This window comes from Dreissena polymorpha, chromosome 4 (assembly GCF_020536995.1).
Source record: "Dreissena polymorpha isolate Duluth1 chromosome 4, UMN_Dpol_1.0, whole genome shotgun sequence".
NCBI classification, from domain to species: domain Eukaryota; kingdom Metazoa; phylum Mollusca; class Bivalvia; order Myida; family Dreissenidae; genus Dreissena; species Dreissena polymorpha.
The window spans coordinates 38,564,867-38,585,310 of record NC_068358.1 but is presented as its reverse complement, the minus strand read 5'-3'; the positions used below and the strand labels follow the sequence as shown (position 1 = coordinate 38,585,310).

General features: G+C 35.2%; 1 protein-coding gene across 1 annotated transcript in view; it reads left to right on the top strand.

Annotated features, from left to right (window-relative positions):
- LOC127879534 (calcium uptake protein 3, mitochondrial-like) overlaps nt 1-20,444 on the top strand; it is a 179,863-nt gene that overhangs the window by 118,514 nt on the left and 40,905 nt on the right. The window contains exon 7 of the mRNA XM_052426435.1: nt 2,640-2,722. Coding sequence (XP_052282395.1) covers nt 2,640-2,722 — 83 coding nt within the window. The remainder of the gene's footprint in view (nt 1-2,639; nt 2,723-20,444) is intronic.

The window sequence follows — 20,444 nt, the reverse complement described above, 5'->3', positions numbered from 1 at the left end:
ACTTGAATAATGATAAATCTTAAATTTCAAACTCATTATGTAGGAGGTCCAATGAGTTCAACTTTAGGCTATGCCCTTGGCCTGTTATGTCTGGACTTGTTATGACTGCTAAGTCGTTATTATTCAAGTTTTGACCATTAACCTGGTAACCAAAGGTAGATGTACAAAGGACCCACTTGACTAGGGGTCCATTATCAATGTGATATTTGCAAACGTTCAAATATAGCCCTTTGTGTTTATTTATAAACATGTCGTGTGTAAACTGTAAGGGCCTTAGTATTGCGTGGCTTTATTTTAATGATCATTCTCTACAGCAATATCTTTCAAGTGGATAATAAGATCAATTGGAATTTCATCAGCATTCCCTCAAGCTTGATTTCATCTAATATGTTTCATATTTGTACAAAATGAAATAAAATATTCTGGATGTTTCATGGGTGATTGGATTGTCCAATTTGTTAATACCTATCATTTATGCTATTCCTCTCCAAGAGCAGATTAGATTAATTTTGTTGTAAATAAAAATTGAATACTGTAGCATTATTGTTGTTGTTGTTGGTGGGTGGTGGTGTTGATTGTAGTTGTCCGGCTGTTAACATTACTATCATTCTTTGGTAGTTTCCAGTCTGCCTCTACATAAACTAACAAAAATAATTGTTGTTACAAAGTGTCTTTGAGTTGTTTAAAAGAACCTACATTTTTTTAGCTCAGCTTTTTCGGAGAAAACCCGAGGTATTGTCATAGCCAGCTGGTCATCCGCCGTCTGACGTCCGCTGTCGTGCTAAAACCTTAACATTGGCTCTAAAGTCAAAGTGCTTCCACCTACAACTTTGAAACTTCATATGTAGATGTACCTTGATGAGTTCTACATGCCACACCCATTTTGGGGTCACTAGGTCAAAGGTCAAGGTCACTGTAACCTCTAAAAAAAATAATTCTTACAGGCTTATATTTATTCAAAACTGCAGCCGTAGCCAAGCGTGGCACCCGTTATGCGGTGCTCTTGTTACATTTATATATCACTTATGAATCAATATATGTTACAATACATATAACATATTAGTATCACATATTGGATTCGTACAAATAGCGTTATTAGATTGGCATACTAGATTATAATAATGATATTAATTGGAAAGTATCTGCGGACTCTTCAACTTCCCATGAGTTTATCTGACCTCTGGCAGCCTGGCATCTGAAATGGATCGGAATATTGCCCATTGTTTTTAGTGAACTCCCAGTTTGATGTCACCCACAGCATTCCCATAATCTTAATCCACCACAGGAATGCATAACAATTGATAGTGTGACTTTATTGCTCCACCTAGCCATCAAGTAGAATCCCTAGGTACATATATCCCACTCCCATTTTGATATTTTGTGTAACCCTTTGCTTTCCCAATGCATCAAACTTTTGAAATCAACCCTCTCATGAATAAATAGTTTGACTATGTATTGACATATACCTTCTCTTAAAATGTATAGTTTCACTTGTACAGCTGGTGATGCATTTGTTTGTTTATTTGTATTTGTCATTAGATATTGATGGGATCAATCAATTCAAATGCGTATGATTGATTAACTTTAGGTTAATTTTTTAATTGGAAAATTTGAATGTGTATTCTAGACCCATTTTAGTTGTTTTTATGACTTGGACAAATTAAATGTGAATGCTAGACCCATTTTGGGTGCATTTATACATTTGAAATCTGAATTCTGGTCCAATTTAAGTGGATAAATGCTGGGCAATTTATGTTCAAATACTAAAAGTTATCTGGTCAAAGGGAGTTAACTACTACTTATAAATTGACACAATGGTATTTGACAGTCTCTCATGAATTTGTATTGTTTCATGGACCCAAATATGTGCCATGGTGTGCAAAAATGGGTCTTATGCCAGATGTTGCCAGTGTAGCTCCAGACCACCCTGCGCATCCCCAGAGTCTGGTCAAGAGCTACCCTGTCTGCATAGAAACCACAGCACAATTCTTGACTTTATAGTAGACAGACTGGCCCCTGACCAGGCTGCGCAAATGTGAAGGCTTGTCTGGAGCAGCTATACTGGGCACATATGGCATGAGACCCATTTTCTTATGAAACGAGGACTATTTTTAGATGTGTGAAAATTAAGTTTTTTTTAAAGGTCAAAACATTGTGCATTCATACCTACACCCAAAGTGATTCAAACTTTTCATCCATGTTTTTTTCTTCTTAAAATCTTCAGCAAGAGTTTACCTTTCACTCTCATATAAATTTGTCAGTGGAATTTTTTAAAGCTTGAAGTGCAAAAAAAACACAAACATGCCATGACAATAAAAACGACACTTCCAGTATTTTAAGGCAGATTAACCCTTTGCATGCTGGGAAATTTGTCGTCTGCTTAAATGTTGTCTGCTGAATTTATAAAATTAGCATTTTCTTCGATTTTTTTCAAAGAATACTATCAGAATAGCAAACAGTTTGGATCCAGATGAGACGCCACAGAACGTGGCGTCTCATCTGGATCCAAACTGTTTGTAAAGGCCTTCAAAATTCAGTTCCAGCACTGAAAGAGTTAAGATGATATAGATGATAACAAATGGAAAAGATGCTTCGGTTTATTTATGTCAGAAATCATTTCTGGTGTGTTCTTGTTTCAGAGCCCCAGTCTGGTTTCCGGATCGCGTTCAACATGTTTGACACTGACGGGAACCAGATAGTTGACAAGAAGGAATTCCTTATGGTATGTGGAAATGACATAGACAGTTGTCTTATTATATCGAGGGCTGAACGGAAAACTGTTGTAACTCACTTTTTTTCCAGAAATCACTTTTTTGCTTTTTTCACTATATCTTCTACTAATACATATGAACAAAACTAATTATTACCATACTCTTTGAATAAATGCCTAAAACATGGTTTGTGCAAAGGTGTTGTAACTTATATGGCCCATTTCTGCAGTGAATGGAAAACTGTTGAAACATGAGTTACATACAGTTTTCCATTATCTTTTTTCCTACAAGGTAGATTATTCTTAATGGAAAACTGTACTTACTTAGCACTATAGTTATTACATGCACTTTGTTTATTAATTTAATGATGTCATAGCATTATGATGATGTCATTAAACTTAACATTGCTTAACCTTGAAAGGCAGTAAAAAAAAAATCTGTCGTAATTAACTGACTTTTTTTTTACAAAAATGACTTTTTTTGCATATTTTGTACTACTGCAATGTCAATATTTATAATCTGAAAATATATAAAAGCTAAATTCTGCTTAAAAAACCCCCAAAACCATCATTTGGCAAAAGGTGCTATCAGAAAATGAATTTATTTTCATTGCAAAACGGTTGTATCTGCAGTTGGGACCGTTTTGCACTGAAAATGAATAGGGTAACTCGCCATTGAGTTGGACTGGTTAACGGTATAAGGCTATAATAAAAAGCTTTGTGATCAAAGCCGGGACTCAGATCATGCAGGCTTTAACTTTCTTATCATACAAATCTATTTTACACATTATATTTTGATTCCTGGCTTATTTTCATTGAAAAGTAATTGATATACAATACCCACCAGGGCTCAACATTAATGGTGTCCTATTGTCCATGGCAAGCAAAAAATGGGTCAGGGCAAGTTATTTTCATAATCTAGTTGTCCTCCCGGGCAAGTGCAAAAAAGAACAAAGAGCATTTTATTTAGATTTGAATTAGACTTTAATTGCTGTAATCATTTTGTTAAATGTGCAAAAATAAAAAAACGTAATGTGGGGTATCATTTTTATTTTTATTAAAAAATATCAGTTTACAGTTAATGTGATATTTCATGTTTGGGCAAGTGGCTTTACGTTAAGGGCAAGTAGATTTTTTAAGTACTTGCCCGGTAGGGCAAGTTTATTTTTAGGATAATGTTGAGCCCTGCCCATGAGTCAGACACATTCGCCATTAACACGGACAAAGATTTTTTTTAGCATTTATTTGAATGTCCATTCCCTATATTTATAAAAATAAAAATTGCACAGTAAGTCCTGTGTTTATTTTATAAGTTTATTCTATTGTCAACATGTTGATGAAAATAAGTTATCAAAAGAGGAAAAACGACATGGTCACTTTCAGTGTCTAGCCAACCTTTATTACAACGGCGCCATTTGTAACACTGGTGGTGACAAAGAAAAGAACAGACATACAAAGATAAACGAGAGCGCCAATGGCGTTGAAAGCATAGTTGCAAGATACAGGGAAGTTGCTGCTGAAGTAAATGTTTAGGTCAAAATATACTAAATAGTTTCCTTATATGTTTCAATGTAAAAGCGACAATTTTGAGCGAAAATAAATACAACATTTTGCACATAGAGACCCCCATAACCATACCTTTTCTTGACGGGCATTCTAAGCTGAATCGATTTATGCAAAAAAAAGATATGTCATGTTCAAACCAAAAAAGAGTTCGACTCAAATCAAAATCGACTGTTTTTGCACCTTCTTTTTTCAGCCGTTTCCTAGTGGATTGTAACCTTTTGCAGTACCATTTTTATGCCCCCCTTCGAAGAAGAGGGTGTATATTGCTTTGCACATGTCGGTCGGTCGGTGTGTCGGTCTGTTGGTCGGTCCGTCCACCAGGTGGTTTCCGGATGATAACTCAAGAACGCTTGGGGTTAGGATCATGAAACTTCATAGGTACATTGATCATGACTTGCAGATGACCCCTATTGATTTTGAGGTCACTAGGTCAAAGGTCAAGGTCACGGTGACCCGAAATAGTAAAATGGTTTCCGGATGATAACTCAAGAACGCAAACGCCTAGGATCATGAAACTTCATGGGTAGTTTGATCATGACTTGCAGATGACCCCTATTGATTTTGAGGTCACTAGGTCAAAGGTCAAGGTCACAGTGACACGAAATAGTAAAATGGTTTCCGAATGATAACTCAAGAACGCATACGCCTAGGATCATGAAACTTCATGGGTAGATTGATCATGACTTGCAGATGATCCCTATTGATTTTGAGGTCACTAGGTCAAAGGTCAAGGTCACGGTGACCAGAAATAGTAAAATGGTTTCCGGATGATAACTCAAGAACTCATACGCCTAGGATCATGAAACTTCATGGGTAGATAGATCATGACTCGCAGATGACACCTATTGATTTTGTGGTCACTAGGTCAAAGGTCAAGGTCACGGTGACCCAAAAAAGTAAAATGGTTTTCGGATGATAACTCAAGAACGCATACGCCTAGGATCATGAAACTTCATAGGTAGATTGATCATGACTCGCAGATGACCCCTACTGATTTTCAGGTCACTAGGTCAAAGGTCAAGGTCACAGTGACAAAAAATGTATTCACACGATGGCTGCCACTACAACGGACAGCCCATATGGGGGGCATGCATGTTTTACAAATAGCCCTTGTTTACTTTAATCTCTAACTTTATCCTATTTCAGGTATTTAATAGTGAACACCTATGCTTACCCTATCAATATCTCCAAACTATAAAACCAGAACAACAGTCTAAAGTGTAAAACATGCCTTCCAGGAAAATATGATGATTTGTTTAGACAGGGACCTATACAGTATAGGTCCCTGGTTTAGAAAGTACTTCATGACTCGATTATTCATGACTCGATTATTTAGTTTATTGTAACCTTAACAATTTCTGACATCACGAGTCGCCTCCCTTGTTGGTTCATGCTACCAAAATGTTCTATTTTTAGAAACGGGAATTCCAAATCGTGACGAATGTGAATGGTTACAAAATGACTTAACTATGAAAATAAATAGGTAGAATTACATTATTTCACGCATACCATTATGCATCCATCCGTTTTCTTTTCGGACTTGATACATTTACGGCATTCCATTTAATATTTTAAAGACACAACACTCGTCCAGAATTTGCGCGAATCCATTAAATTCGATGCCACATTTAAACCGTAAGCTCTACTCGTAACGCTAATTTCTGGCTCAGAGTAAATCATTTTAATTTCAATTAACACATCTCTGTTACTTTCAAACTCTACTTCTTAATCATTAAATCCATAGAAAGGCAAGTCAAAATCCATGTCATAAATCAGAAAACATCGTACTCTGCTATTTTTTTTACACATTTACAAAGAACGAAAGTGCTTTATGCCCCACTTCCTGTTGAGAATATGTAATTTTCTATTTATAATTAACTAATGAAATTCTACATATCCTTAAACCAGGGCCTAATGAATTTGACCTCTCCCAGAACAGTAAACAAAGGAAATAGAAAGTAGGTGTGAGATCACTATCAACCAGAACAGAATTGTTTTACGAACAAAATTTGTTTTAGTTTCTTAGAAGGTTTTTTCACGTAAAACGGTCTTAGAAAAATTCACTAAAAACGTTGTCAGCAATATTCTTGGAAGAAAACGTTAGAAAAACGTTTCTAAATAAACAAAATGTTAGAATTACCATATACTATATAAAATAGATATTTCGTCTAATTTTTGATCGGGTAAGGCTTCATAATGGTCAACCGTTCCATGTCGGTTTTCGAAATGTAGCTCTAACATAAGCATAGTTGCGTAACCACAACTATGCTAAAAATCGTGTGATTCTTGTTGTTTGTGAGCTATGGGATTCTTATAATAGATTGAATCATGTAAATTGGAATGAATATGTGATTAATTCTCATTTGTATGCCTCCGCCAGTTCATAAACTCATAAACTGAGTTGTAATTCATTTTGTACCGTAAAACATGTACAATAGAGTGAACCACTGAAAATTACCTTTCATTATTATAGAATAAGGTTATGTTTTCAATATAAATTCATTTGTAAATGCTCTGAAACGATTCTGACAAAAATGCCGATGGTATACAGATAATCGATAATTGGAAATTCTGAATTTTTCGTCACCTGAAGTTATTAATACTGTAACGCATCCAAATTTATCGTGAGAATATATTTACTAATATTTTATTTCGAAATCTTATTTATTTTGAGTATGAAGGGTAAAGTATTGGTTATAACGTCACAAATCATGCTAAACAAAACTGATCTCTGAAAACTACAAGCTAAAAATGTCCGACTCAAGTGCAAAATCGACACAAGGGCGACTTACCCTATACACATTATAGTGTAAGGGAAGTAACAATCTGAACATATGATAATAATATGTAATATGACATCACTTATGACATCATTGATGACATAATTTGTATTTGTAATTAAATATTGTAAGTAAAATGCAACCGCACGTTTGAACGGTTAGAAAAATGTCGGATCAGTGTGGGGACTTCATATTACAAACGCGCGTTGCAAAAAATATGAAAAAATACATATTTGCTTAAAAAGATGGTGATACCTATAGAAAACTCTCACGAATGAGCGGGCTCTCCACTTTATTCCATTAAAAATGGTGAAATATACTTCAACACCGTTATTTAGAAGTCGTCGGGACTGTTAAAAAAACCTTGGATTAACGATAATTCGAAATAAACATTTGACAGAAGACTTCTTTGATTCTGTAAAAATAAAACGTTGTAGAAGTCGCATGGTTCAGTTACATGCTTACTTAAAAGCGTAAACTAGTCATATAGCAATAGACTTGCACTTGTAACAAACAGAGGAATAAAAAGATACTTTTTTTTGTTTTAATTTTTGTCTAATTACAACACATATAAAATATAACGAATAGCCCAAATTATCAGACATACAAACATATGAATACATTTTCGGAAATTAATTAACTTTTTTGTAACTTATATGCGATGTCTCTCTGAACACCGGCGTTTGCACAGACGACAAAGGTGTAACTATTGGCTTTTGATGTGCCATGATAAAGGTGTGAAAATACGCTCAGTATTTTGCAGTTTTGACTTCGGATTAAAGATTGATAATAAGGTGCGAATTATAGTGTTGGGACCGACTGATTCGCTTCGAAATAACGGTTTCTTTGGTTTAACGAAGTTTGGATTAACAATGAAATTTTACATTAAACAAAGAAGAACCAAAATTGGGACCCGAAAAATACTTCGAAATAATTGGTTACTTGGGATTATCGGTGTTCGAAATAACGGTGTTGAAGTGTATTTAAAAAGACATCATTGAAAATGTTAACTGGGTCGCGCTTTATTCTCCCAATACAGATCTTAAAAAGTCACGTGGTATAGGCAACGTGAATTAGCAGAGAAATTTTATTTCAAAATTTGCAGCCCCAAAGTTAAACAATAAAAGTGCTTCAAAAACCAAAAAGAAATCTATTTCATACACTCTTCCACACAAAAATGATGAAAATGATTTGTCTGTGGAAAGAAAGTATGCACAACATTTTTGTTGCTGTAGATAGCAGGGGAAAACATCACCACAGATCACACAAAACAAGTCAACCACAACTTGAATTATAAAGAAAACATATTGTATCTTTCCCCAAAGTAGAAAGTCATTATTGTCGTAAAATCTCTAAAAAAGAATATCTCAGTCCTGAACTTAATGTTACAAAAACGTATTCCTTGTACAAAGAATTTTGCATTGAAAACAATGTGACTCCTGTAACTTTACAGTTTATAGGAAACTGTTTAACATCAAATATAATATAACGTTCCATAGCCCAATAAAATACCAATGCGACATTTGCGTGGTATACAAAAACTGTTCTCTAGAACAAAGGGAAAGAATGGAGTTAAATTACAAAAATAATTTAGGAAACTAAAATCTATCACGTGATAATAAGCAGAAAGATAAAAATGATGCAAAATCAAACCAATCACTTGCTTGTGCATTTTTTGACCTCCAGCAAATACTTTTAACCCCCAAAAGTTTTGAAAGTTGCGTATACTACAAGCGCAGATTAAATACATTTAACTTTTCAATGTATGATTTGGGCACCAGAGATGGTTTTTGTTATGTCTGGAATGAGACTGTTTCAAAAAGAGTGGAATGTAACTGTTTCAAAAAGAGTGTAATGTAAGGTAAGCTTGTGTGTGTATAATTTTCTTTAAAGCAAAGTGGCTGAAGGGAAAAAGGATTTCATATTTTACAGTGATAATTTTTACAGTGATAATTGCTGTGGCAAAAATAAAAATAAATTTTTATGCCTCAACGCTTTGGTTTTGCCTTCAAAAGTTTCAAATAAATTCCATTACTCACAAATACTTAGAGAAGGGACACACCCAGAATGAGAACGATGCTATCCGTGCCACTATAGAATCAGTTTCCAAAAAGGTTCCCATATTCACAACCTCTCAATGGTAGATCGGCAAGGCGTGACCAGCCCTTCAAGGTCAAGGACATGTGTTTAAAAGATTTTTATGATTTCAAGTTGGTTTCAAAAAATCTTTAAAATTTTGAGCAAAACACAGAAGGTGAAAAAGTGTTCAGGAACCAAATTTAGATACTTAAATTCAATTTGGTCCAACTGAACTCACATATATGCCACCCATTATGAGTGTCAAATGTTTCAGATTGACTTACTAAAAAAACTGTGGACAAGCAGTCCTGCTCCCTCATCAATTATACTCTAACTTCCACAACTCCTGGAGGATGAAAATCCTATTTCTAAAGAAAAATATATGGACTTTATATTTCTGTGCAGAAAACAAATCATTCCATCCATTCACCACCCGTTTTACATTTTGCTACCACATGAAACTGAACAAATTTTTATGCAAATAATTGTAGAATTTTAATGGATTATAATTTTTAAAAATTATGTTCATTAAATTTTATTAAAAGTTTTATTTTTAATTCAAGATCAGAACTGGTATTTACATCATACAACATTTTGTACAAAATAGTTGCATTTCAATGATGTACAATGCACCATACAAGTTGTACAATGTACCATGTATATTCTCATATTATTTTTAAAATGTATATAACAATAGCTCTGTACACTAATACCATGTTTAATTACATGTTGTTGCTAGGTGTGACTGTCATGTGTAAAAAATATATATATCTGACATAGTGTAAACATTTGACAACATACCTTGAAGTATTGACACAATAAAACAAGTTGGCTTTACAATACCATTTAATTTGTATAATCATCCTAAATAATGTAATAATTTTAAGACATACTGCCTTGTTATAAGGTATGTATTGTGTTAAAAGACATGAACTCATTTCACTATAATAACAGGAGTTTTCTGCAGTTTTTTTTCTCTGTATTTTGTACGTTGTATTGTTGAAGTTGATAAACATAAAACATGTTTTCTATAAAGTGTTGATAACTTTTCTTTAAACAAAATCCTATTGTTTAGTTTTAGTTAAACAAATTTAATTGTAAAGCTGCAAACCTTTCACCTACAACAGTTTTCCATTAATATTCATACTGTAGTTTGAACAGATTACAGTGGAAAAGTGTTGTAAGTTGACTTAATACAGTTTTCCATTAATTTTTATTCTGAAGTTTTCACAGATTTCAGTGGAAAACTGTTGCAAGTTAAAAACAATCAAAATAAATATCTAATATTATATTTTATCATTTGAAATAGATTTAATAATAAAACAATACAAAGTTACCTATTACTAGGTAAAAACTTCATTAAAAATAGAATTAATAATGTTAAAAAACAGTTTTTACACTCTACTGTAAAAATTTAAAAAAGTGAGTTACAACAGTTTTCCGTTCAGCTCTCGATATGTGATATAGTAATAATAGATTATAGGATAGCTTGATAGCCATGTATCTATGTATTGCAGCTCATAAAATGGGTATTTCTTATCATTGTGTTTTGTTATTTGCTGATATTGATGTTAGAAATTACAGAGAAACAGCTTTTTTTTAAGCTTCAGCCAAGTGTTGACTTTTAATACTTGAATGTTTTTAGGAAATTTGGGTACTGCTGTTTATTTAATCAAAGTCTTTTCTTTTCTCATATGTGAAAACAACAATAAAGTAAATTGTTTTATAACATCACTGAACAATGAGTATTTTGTTTTTGTTGTTTTGCATGCACTTAATTTAAGGGAGAGAACTAAAAAAGAAATTTTTTATTTTGTTGAACTGTTATCTCCCTTGTATAGAATTTACGTAATTTACTGTTAGTTTCTTTTCAGAAACAATTGAAGGCATGAATAGAGAGAGAGTTACTGTTGTTTCTTTTATTACGTGCGTCTGTTTTATATAAAGTCCATAATCTTCTTAAATGTATTTTTAATAATGTATGTTTCTTTATTTTATAGTTATGATTTATGCGAAGAGAGGAAGACACAGATTTTAGTAGTTGTTGATTTGAAATCATGAAAAAATGACAAAAAATCATGCATGTCAATGTCTGAATGTTTGTCTTTTATGTGTTGTCTCCCTTTTGCACAACAGAGCAGAATGTTGTTTAACATGTTGATCCCCTGATTAAGGCACATTGCTCTACTATGTCTCACATATGCTGATGCTCATCTATAAATGAATCTTCAAACGAGCTTCCCTCTTGGAAATCGTGGCTTAATGTTATCTCGGACAACACTTTGCGCCTAAACTAGATTTTGGCAAGGAGGTCACTTCCTTTAAACGAAAAATAAAATACAAGCACAGTGGTACGATTGATTAGCCTGTGGTGACTGCAGAGGCTATTCTATGACAGTACGTCATGCACATGAATTTAGCCCCATTTTGTTCCAGAACAAGCCTCAAATCTTCATCTTTTAATGTACATAAATTGTTTTAGCACTTTAAAAAAAAAATCTCCTACCATAATTTTTTAACATATTAACTCATTATTAAAATTGTTACAGAGCGCCCATATTTAATAATCATTTTAAAGGGATCTTTTCACGGATTGGTAAATTGACAAAGTTGAAAAAGTTGTTTCAGATTCGCAAATTTTCGATTTAGTTATGATATTTGTGAGGAAACAGTATTACTGTACATTTACCATAGTCTAATATAGCCATTATATGTATCTTGTGACGATTTGAAAACCTAAAAATTATAAAGCGTTGCAACGCGAAACGATTGAATAATTTGGTGAGTTCTTTTGTTGTCGTTTATATTTACGAAACTACGAAGATTGCTTATATAATGTATAAAATATTTAATCTGTGTATACTCGGCGGAATAGTCGAGAGGGCTAATGCGTTTTTACTTCAGACTAACTCCAGGACTCCGGGGGTCACTTGTTCGAGCCCTGGTACCGGCTACTTTTTTTTTCCTTGTTTTAATTTTATTCTTGATTTTTAACTGGAGCTTTTAAGATCCATTTATCAATATAAAGCATTTAATGACAAACTTCAAAATATGCCAAAATCTGTGAAAAGGCCCCTTAAGCATTTGTTGTATTTATAATATCCTTGTCTAATAAAATGTTGTTTTTTATGTCCCCCACTATAGTAGTGGGGGACATAATGTTTTTGCCCTGTCTGTTGGTCTGTTGGTTGGTCTGTTGGTTGGTCTGTTGGTCTGTTGGTTGGTTTGCGCCAACTTTAACATTTGCAATAACTTTTGCAATATTGAAGATAGGAACTTGATATTTGGCATGCATATGTATCACATGGAGCTGCACATTTTGAGTTGGGAAAGGTCAAGGTCATCCTTCAAGGTCAAAGGTCACATATATGGGTCAAAATCGCTCATTTAATGTACACTTTTGCAGTTTTTCAATATTGAAGATAGCTACTTGATATTTGGCATGCATGTGTATCTCATGGAGCTGCACAATTTGAGTGGTGAAAGGTCAAGGTCAAGGTCAGATGTCAAATATATGTGGCCAAAATCGCTCATTTTATGAGTACTTTTGCAATATTGAAGATAGCAACTTGATATTTGGCATGCATGTGTATCTCATGGAGCTGCACATTTTGAGTGGTGAAAGGTCAAGGTCAAGGTCATCCTTCAAGGTCAGAGGCCAAATATATGTGGCCCAAATCACTAATTTTATGAATACTTTTGCAATATTGAAGATAGCAACTTGATATTTGGCATGCATGTGTATCTCATGGAGCTGCACCTTTTTAGTGGTGAAAGGTCAAGGTCATCCTTCAAGGTCAAATATATGGGTCAAAATTGCTCATGTTATGTCACTTCTGCAATATTGAAGCTAGCAATTTTATATTTGAAATGCATGTGTATCTCATGGAGCTGCACATTTTGAGTGGGTAAGGGTCAAGGTCAAGGTCATCCTACAAGGTCAAACGTCATATAGGGGGACATTGTGTTTCACAAACACATCTTGTTTCAGTCATCAATCTTATTAAAATTGTCTTCTTAAAATTGAGTGTTAGTGTATATTTATCTTTCCAGGCAAAATTTCGGATGTTACCAGAGCACATATTTTTCATTAGGGTTGGTTTGTAATGAGTTATTGGCTAATTTTCATCTAAATGAGACATATATCCAGGACAACATCATCAATTTCGACAGAATACATTTTTAGCTCATCTATTTTTTGAAAAAAAATTATGAGCTATTGTCATCACCTTGGCGTCGGCGTCGGCGTCGGCGTTGGCGTCGGCGTCCGGTTAAGTTTTGCGTTTAGGTCCACTTTTCTCAGAAAGTATCAATGCTATTGCATTCAAACTTGGTACACTTACTTACTATCATGAGGGGACTGGGCAGGCAAAGTTAGATAACTCTGGCGTGCATTTTGACAGAATTATGTGCCCTTTTTATACTTAAAAAATTGAAAATTTTGGTTAAGTTTTGCATTTAGTTCCACTTTTCTCAGTAAGTATCAATGCTATTGCATTCAAACTTGGTACACTTACTTACTATCATGAGGGGACTGGGCAGGCAAAGTAAGATAACTCTGGCATGCATTTTGACAGAATTATGTGCCCTTTTTATACTTAGAAAATTGACAATTTTGGTTAAGTTTTGTGTTTAGGTCCATTTTATTCCTTAAGCATCAAAGCTATTGCTTTCATACTTGCAACACTTACTAACTATCATAAGGGGACTGTGCAGGCAAAATAATGTAACTCTGACTGGCATTTTGACAGAATTATGTGCCCTTTTTATACTTAGAAAATTGAAAATTTGATTAAGTTTTGTGTTTAGGTCCACTTTATTCCTACAGTATCAAAGCTATTGCTTTCATACTTGCAAGATTTATGAACTATCATAAGGGGACGGTGCAGGCAAAGTTATGTAACTCTGACTGGCATTTGGACGGAATTATGGGCCCTTTATACTTAGAAAATTGAAAATTTGGTTAAGATTTATGTTTTGGTCCACTTTACCCCTAAAGTATCATAGATATTGCTTTCATACTTGGAACACTCACAAACTATCATAAGGGTACAGTAAAAGGACAAGTTGCATAACTCTGGTTGTCATTGTTACGGAATTATGGCCCTTTTTTGACTTAGTAACTTTTAATATATGGTTAATTTTTGTGTTTCGATCCACTCGAAGTATCAAGGCTATTGCTTTCAAACTTCAAATACTTACATGCTATCATGAGGTTACTGTACCTGGCAACTTGAATTTTACTTTGACCTTTGAATGACCTTGACTCTCAAGGTCAAATTATTAAATTTTGCTAAAATTGCCATAACTTCTTTATTTATGATTAGATTTGATTGATACTTTGATGAAACTACTCTTACCTGACATACCACAATAGACTTCACCCAACCATCCCCCGTGCCCTCCTCCCCCCCCCCCCCCCTAATTTTTTTTTTTTTTTTTTTTTTTTTTTTTTTTTAAGATCATCTCACAAATGACCACCACACCCTCACACTATACCCCACCCCACCCCCCCACCCCACCCCACCCCCCCAATTTTTTTTTTTGATTTTTTTTTTTTTTTTTTTTAAGATCATCTCACAAATTATCACCACACCCTCACACTATACCCCCCCCCCATTTTTTTTTTAAAACGGTTATGTTTGAAATACCGTCCAACCATCGCACCCAAACCCCCCCCCCCCCCCCCCCCCCCCCCCCCCCCCCCCCCCCCCCCCCCCCCCCCCGATTTTTTTTTTTTTTTTTTTTTTTTTTTTTTTTTGGAAGATAATGTAATAAATGTCCACAACCCCACACTATACACCCCTCTTCACTCCACTCCTCCCTCCTTTGTGATTGAAAATGAGAGTCCCTTCACCTTTAAAAAGAATATAGATGAGCGGTCTGCACCGAGCGGTCTGCACCCGCAAGGCGGTGCTCTTGTTTTTTTTGTTATCTTGTAATACATTTGTAGTTAGTGGATGAAACAATAAATGGCCCTTAAACCCTGTTTGTTATCCCCCGCCAGAGGCGGAGGGATATTGTTTTGGCGTTGTCCGTCCGTCCGGCAGTGCGTCCGTCCGTCCGTCCTTATGTCCGTCCGGCACTGTTGTGTCCGGAGCCATATCTTGGAAGTGCTTTGGCGGATTTCATTGAAACTTGGTATGAGTATATTTATGCATAAGAGGATGATGCACGCCAAATGGCATTGTACACCATCTGTTAAAAACAGAGTTATGGCCCTTTGTATCTTGAAAAAATGCTTTTTACTATAGGCACTTTTGTGTCCGGAGCCATATCTTGGAAGTGCTTTGGCGGATTTCATTGAAACTTGGTATGAGTATATATATGCATAAGAGGATGATGCACGCCAAATGGCATTGTACACCATCTGTTAAAAACAGAGTTATGGCCCTTTGTATCTTGAAAAAATGCTTTTTACTATAGGCACTTTAGTGTCCGGAGCCATATCTTAGAAGTGCTTTGGCGAATTTCATTGACACTTGGTATGAGTATATATATGCATAAGAGGATGATGCACGCCAAATGGCATTGTACACCATCTGTTAAAAACAGAGTTATGGCCCTTTGTATCTTGAAAAAATGCTTTTTACTATAGGCACTTTTGTGTCCGGAGCCATATCTTGGAAGTGCTTTGGCGGATTTCATTGAAACTTGGTATGAGTATATATATGCATAAGAGGATGATGCACATTAAATGGCATTGTATACCATTTGTTAAAAACAAAGTTATGGCCCTTTGTATCTTGAAAAAATGCTGTTTACGATGGGCACTTTTGTGTCCGGAGCCATATCTTGGAAGTGCTTTGGCGGATTTCATTGAAACTTGGTATGAGTATATATCTCCCGCCAGAGGCGGAGGGATATTGTTTTGGCGTTGTCCGGCTGTCCATCCGTCGTCCGATTTGCACCCATCCTCAAACAAAGCATATGTTGCGGGGGATATCAATTCTACGGATTTGTTTGTTTATATATCAATTGAGGGTTAAACAATTACAGTGAAGAATTCAACATTTATTTAGGCACTGAGTCTCAAAGAAGTTTATGGGAAATGTAAAATCTGAATGTTCTTTAATGTGAATACTGTAATTAAATGTAGAAGCAGTATACATTTATATCATTGATTTTAGACTTGCAAAACATCAACAAAGATTCAGAAAATGGTTGTGTTTTATTGATACTAATAATATTACACAGTTTATACTTAAAACTTGATGAAACATTTATTTTGAAAATCGTAAATGCTTTACAAATTGAATACTTCTGTTATGCCAATCTTTTTAATAGAACATTTGATTGTTACATCGTAAATGCCAATAGTTTCAAATTATTTGTTTTGAAATGGGGATGTTTATTTTCATTATATGTTGTTTTAGACCAGGCTTCTAAAATCTGTTGCAGTAATATTGACAAAACTTTGAGTTTGTCAACATCTGTTTGATTTATATTGCCTTTGAAAACAATGTTTCCTCTGTAGGGTGAAAGCATCAAGCTATATAATTAAATTATCAATTAATTCATGAATGATATGATTTACCCAACTAGCTTTTAATGCATCTAAAAATAATTCAACATCAAGTATTTTTATCCACCTTCCTGTATTATTTGATTCCTTGCAATTTTGTCTGGTTGTCCATCCCCAAAAAAATGAAAAACGTTGTTTTTAGTTGGTTTATCACATGATGGGTGGATTTTGGAGGACGATTAGAGGATACACAAGCTTTGGGAATGCAAATGTTTTTAGTACTGTGATTTTGCCTATCAATGAAAGATTCCATTTTTCCATTTTTTTAGCTCACCTGAGCACAACGTGCTCATGGTGAGCTTTTGTGATTGCCTTTTGTCCGTCGTCCGTCGTGCATGTGTCGTTTGTCGTCAACATTTTGCCTTGTGAACACTCTAGAGGCCTCATTTATTGTCCAATCTTCATGAAACTTGGTCAGAACATTTGTCCCAATGATACCTTGACCAAGTTCGAAACTTGGTCATGCTGGGTCAAAAACTAGGTCACTAGGTCAAAAAAGAAAAACCTTGTGAACACTGTAGAAGTGGCATTTGGTGCCCAATCTTCATGTAACTTTGTCAAAATGTTTGTCTTAATAATATGTTGGTTGAGTTAAAAAATGGTTGCGGTCCGTTGAAAAATATGGCCACCAGGGGGCGGGGCAGTATTCCTTATATGGCTATAGAGAAACCTTGTGAACACTCTAGAAGTCACAATATTATGAAACTTGGTCAAAACATTGGTTTAGTTAGTATCTCGGACGAGTTCGAAAATGGTCCAGATCGGTGAAAAAACATGGCCGCCATGGGGCGGGCCAGTTTTCTCTATATGTATATAGTGAAAACATGTTAACACTCTAGAAGTCACATTTTTGGTCCAATCTTCATGAAATTTGGTTAGAACATTTGTTTTCTGGATACGACGGTTGAGTGTGAAAATAGAATGGATCGGTAAAATAACATGGCCGCCGGGGGGGGGGGGGGGGAGGCATTTTCCTTATAATTATATAGTAAAAAAAGCTTGTGAACACTTTAGAAGTCACATTTTTTGCCTAATCATCATGAAATTTTGTCTAAACATAGATTTTATAGATATCTTGGACGAGTTCGAAAATGGTCATGATAGGTGGAAAAACATGGCCGCCATGCAGGCTTGCACATGTCGGTCCGTCCGTCCGTCCACCGAATGGTTTCCGGATGATAACTCAAGAACGCTTACTAGGATCGTGAAACTTCATAGGTACATTGATCATGACTCGCAGATGACCCCTATTGATTTTCAGGTCACTAGGTCAAAGGTCAAGGTCACTGTGACTAGAACCAGTAAAATGGTTTCTGGATGATAACTCAATATTGCTAACACCTAGGATCATGAGACTTCATAGGTACATTGATCATGACTTGCAGATGACCCCTATTGATTTTCAGTTCACTAGGTCAAAGGTCAAGGTCACGGTGACACGACACAGAAAAATGGTTTCCGGATGATAACTCAAAAACGCTTACGCCTAGGATCATGAAACTTCATAGGTACATTGATCATGACTCGCAGATGACCCCTATTGATTTTCAGGTCATTAGGCCAAAGGTCAAGGTCACTGTGATTGAACCAGTAAAATCGTTTCCAGATGATAACTCAAGAACGCTTACGCCTAGGATCATGAAACTTCATAGTTACATTGATCATGACTCGCAGATGAACTTTATAGGTTTTCAGGTCACTAGGTCAAAGGTCACGGTGACTTGACACAGTAAAATGGTTTCCAGATGATAACTCAAGAAAGCTTACGCCTAGGATCATGAAACTTCATAGGTACATTGATCACGACTGGCAGATGACCCCTATTGATTTTCAGGTCACAAGGTCAAAGGTCAAGGTCACAGTGACAAAAATTGTATTCACACAATGGCTGCCACTAAAACTGACAGCCCATATGGGGGGCATGCATGTTTTACAAACAGCCCTTGTTAATGCATTGATTTTATCTTGGGTAAATGGATTTTCGGAAATAAATTGTTCTTGTTCAGTGATTTTAGATTTTTGGTTTGTGTCCTCATCTAATTTTTATCTTTTTAATTTGCTTGCATATTTGATTGTGTCATCTTGTATTCGACCTTTAATCACTTCCCACAATATGTTAGTGTAAGCTTCTTTATTAATATGTGCTATTTCTTGAATAGATACTCATGGGTTTTTGTCTTGTTTTGGTTATTTCATTGCTGATAAATTTGCAAATGATGTTATTCTGCAGATAATAAAGATTATTAAAAGAATTAACGACTCTCACAAAATCTCTGTAATTGACCAATCAGTGAAAAAACAATTTTAACAGGAATGTTTAGAAACAACAGCAGATTTTTTTAAAGCAAGCAAGCCTGTTTCTGAATGGTGAAATGAAGATAACTTTTGCAAGCAGAAACAGAATTTCTTGCAAAAATCTTGTTTCCTGCATTATTCGAATGTGCAAATGCTGAATTTGAGCTCTGCCTTTTACAGGTTGCATTATATAATCATGCAATGTGAATTATGATGCATATGGTGATCATATCTACAATTGTTTAAAAATGTGTATGGACATTAGATACAGTGACTGTATTAAGCTGCTCTCAGTTGATGTTTGCTGGTCATGAAGCAGTCATGTTTACCATGGTCGTGGATGCAAGTCAATGAGCCTTGCTCTGGGAAAATGCTTGTGGGTAAAGTTTTGTCTCAGATTAGCCTGTGCAGTGTGACAGTCAAGGTCAACACATTCCACTTTTACGGAGTTGTTCATTTAAAAGATGTCTCTTTTAATTGAAAATCCTATTTAGGCAGAACCTGTCATCCCTGATTAGTGTGTGGAGACTGCAAAGGCTAATCTGGTACAACACTTTGTTCACATTAACATTGTTGTCCCTGATTAGTGTGTGGAGACTGCAAAGGCTAACCTGGTACAACACTTTGTTCACATTAACATTGTTGTCCCTGATTAGTGTGTGGAGACTGCAAAGGCTAATCTGGTACAACACTTTGTTCACATTAACATTGTTGTCCCTGATTAGTGTGTGGAGACTGCAAAGGCTAATCTGGTACAACACTTTGTTCACATTAACATTGTTGTCCCTGATTAGTGTGTGGAGATTGCAAAGGCTAATCTGGTACAACACTTTGTTCACATTAACATTTTCCCAGAGTGCGGCTCAAATGGGAATAATCTTGCTTCATTTGTTATAGTTGGCCTTCAATAGATCCCTCTTTATTAAGTATTTTTTTCTGTTGGTAATTTGCTTTGTTTTTATCATGTAGAATGTGCCTAGTTAAGTTGTCTTCTTCCTTTATTTATGTCTCTCAATGATACCAGTTGCCTAATTTTCACTGTTACTTCCTTTTGCCCACCTCTAGATTCTCGATGTGGTGAGTTCCCTGTACTAACAGAGAAAAAGAAAACTAACACAAAACTGAAAAGATAACAGATAACTGTTATTTACTGCTGGCAAAGTTTCAAACATCATCTGATTACCTTTTGGCATTTTGATTTTAAGATTTTGATGCCCCCTTTAAAAGAAGAGTGGGTATATTGTTGTGCTGGATGTCTGTCTGTCTGTCGGTAGACGGTTCGTTTCTGATCAATAACTCGTCAACATATTGACCGATTTACTTGATACTTTACTTGTGGATTGGCCTTGGATAGTAGATGACTCCTATTGAAATAGGTGAAAGGTCAAGGTCACTGCTACAATAAGTGTGAAAATCGTTTCCAATCAATAATTAATTAACGCATTGATTAATTGGCTTGGTACTTCACATGTGCATTGGCCTTGGACAG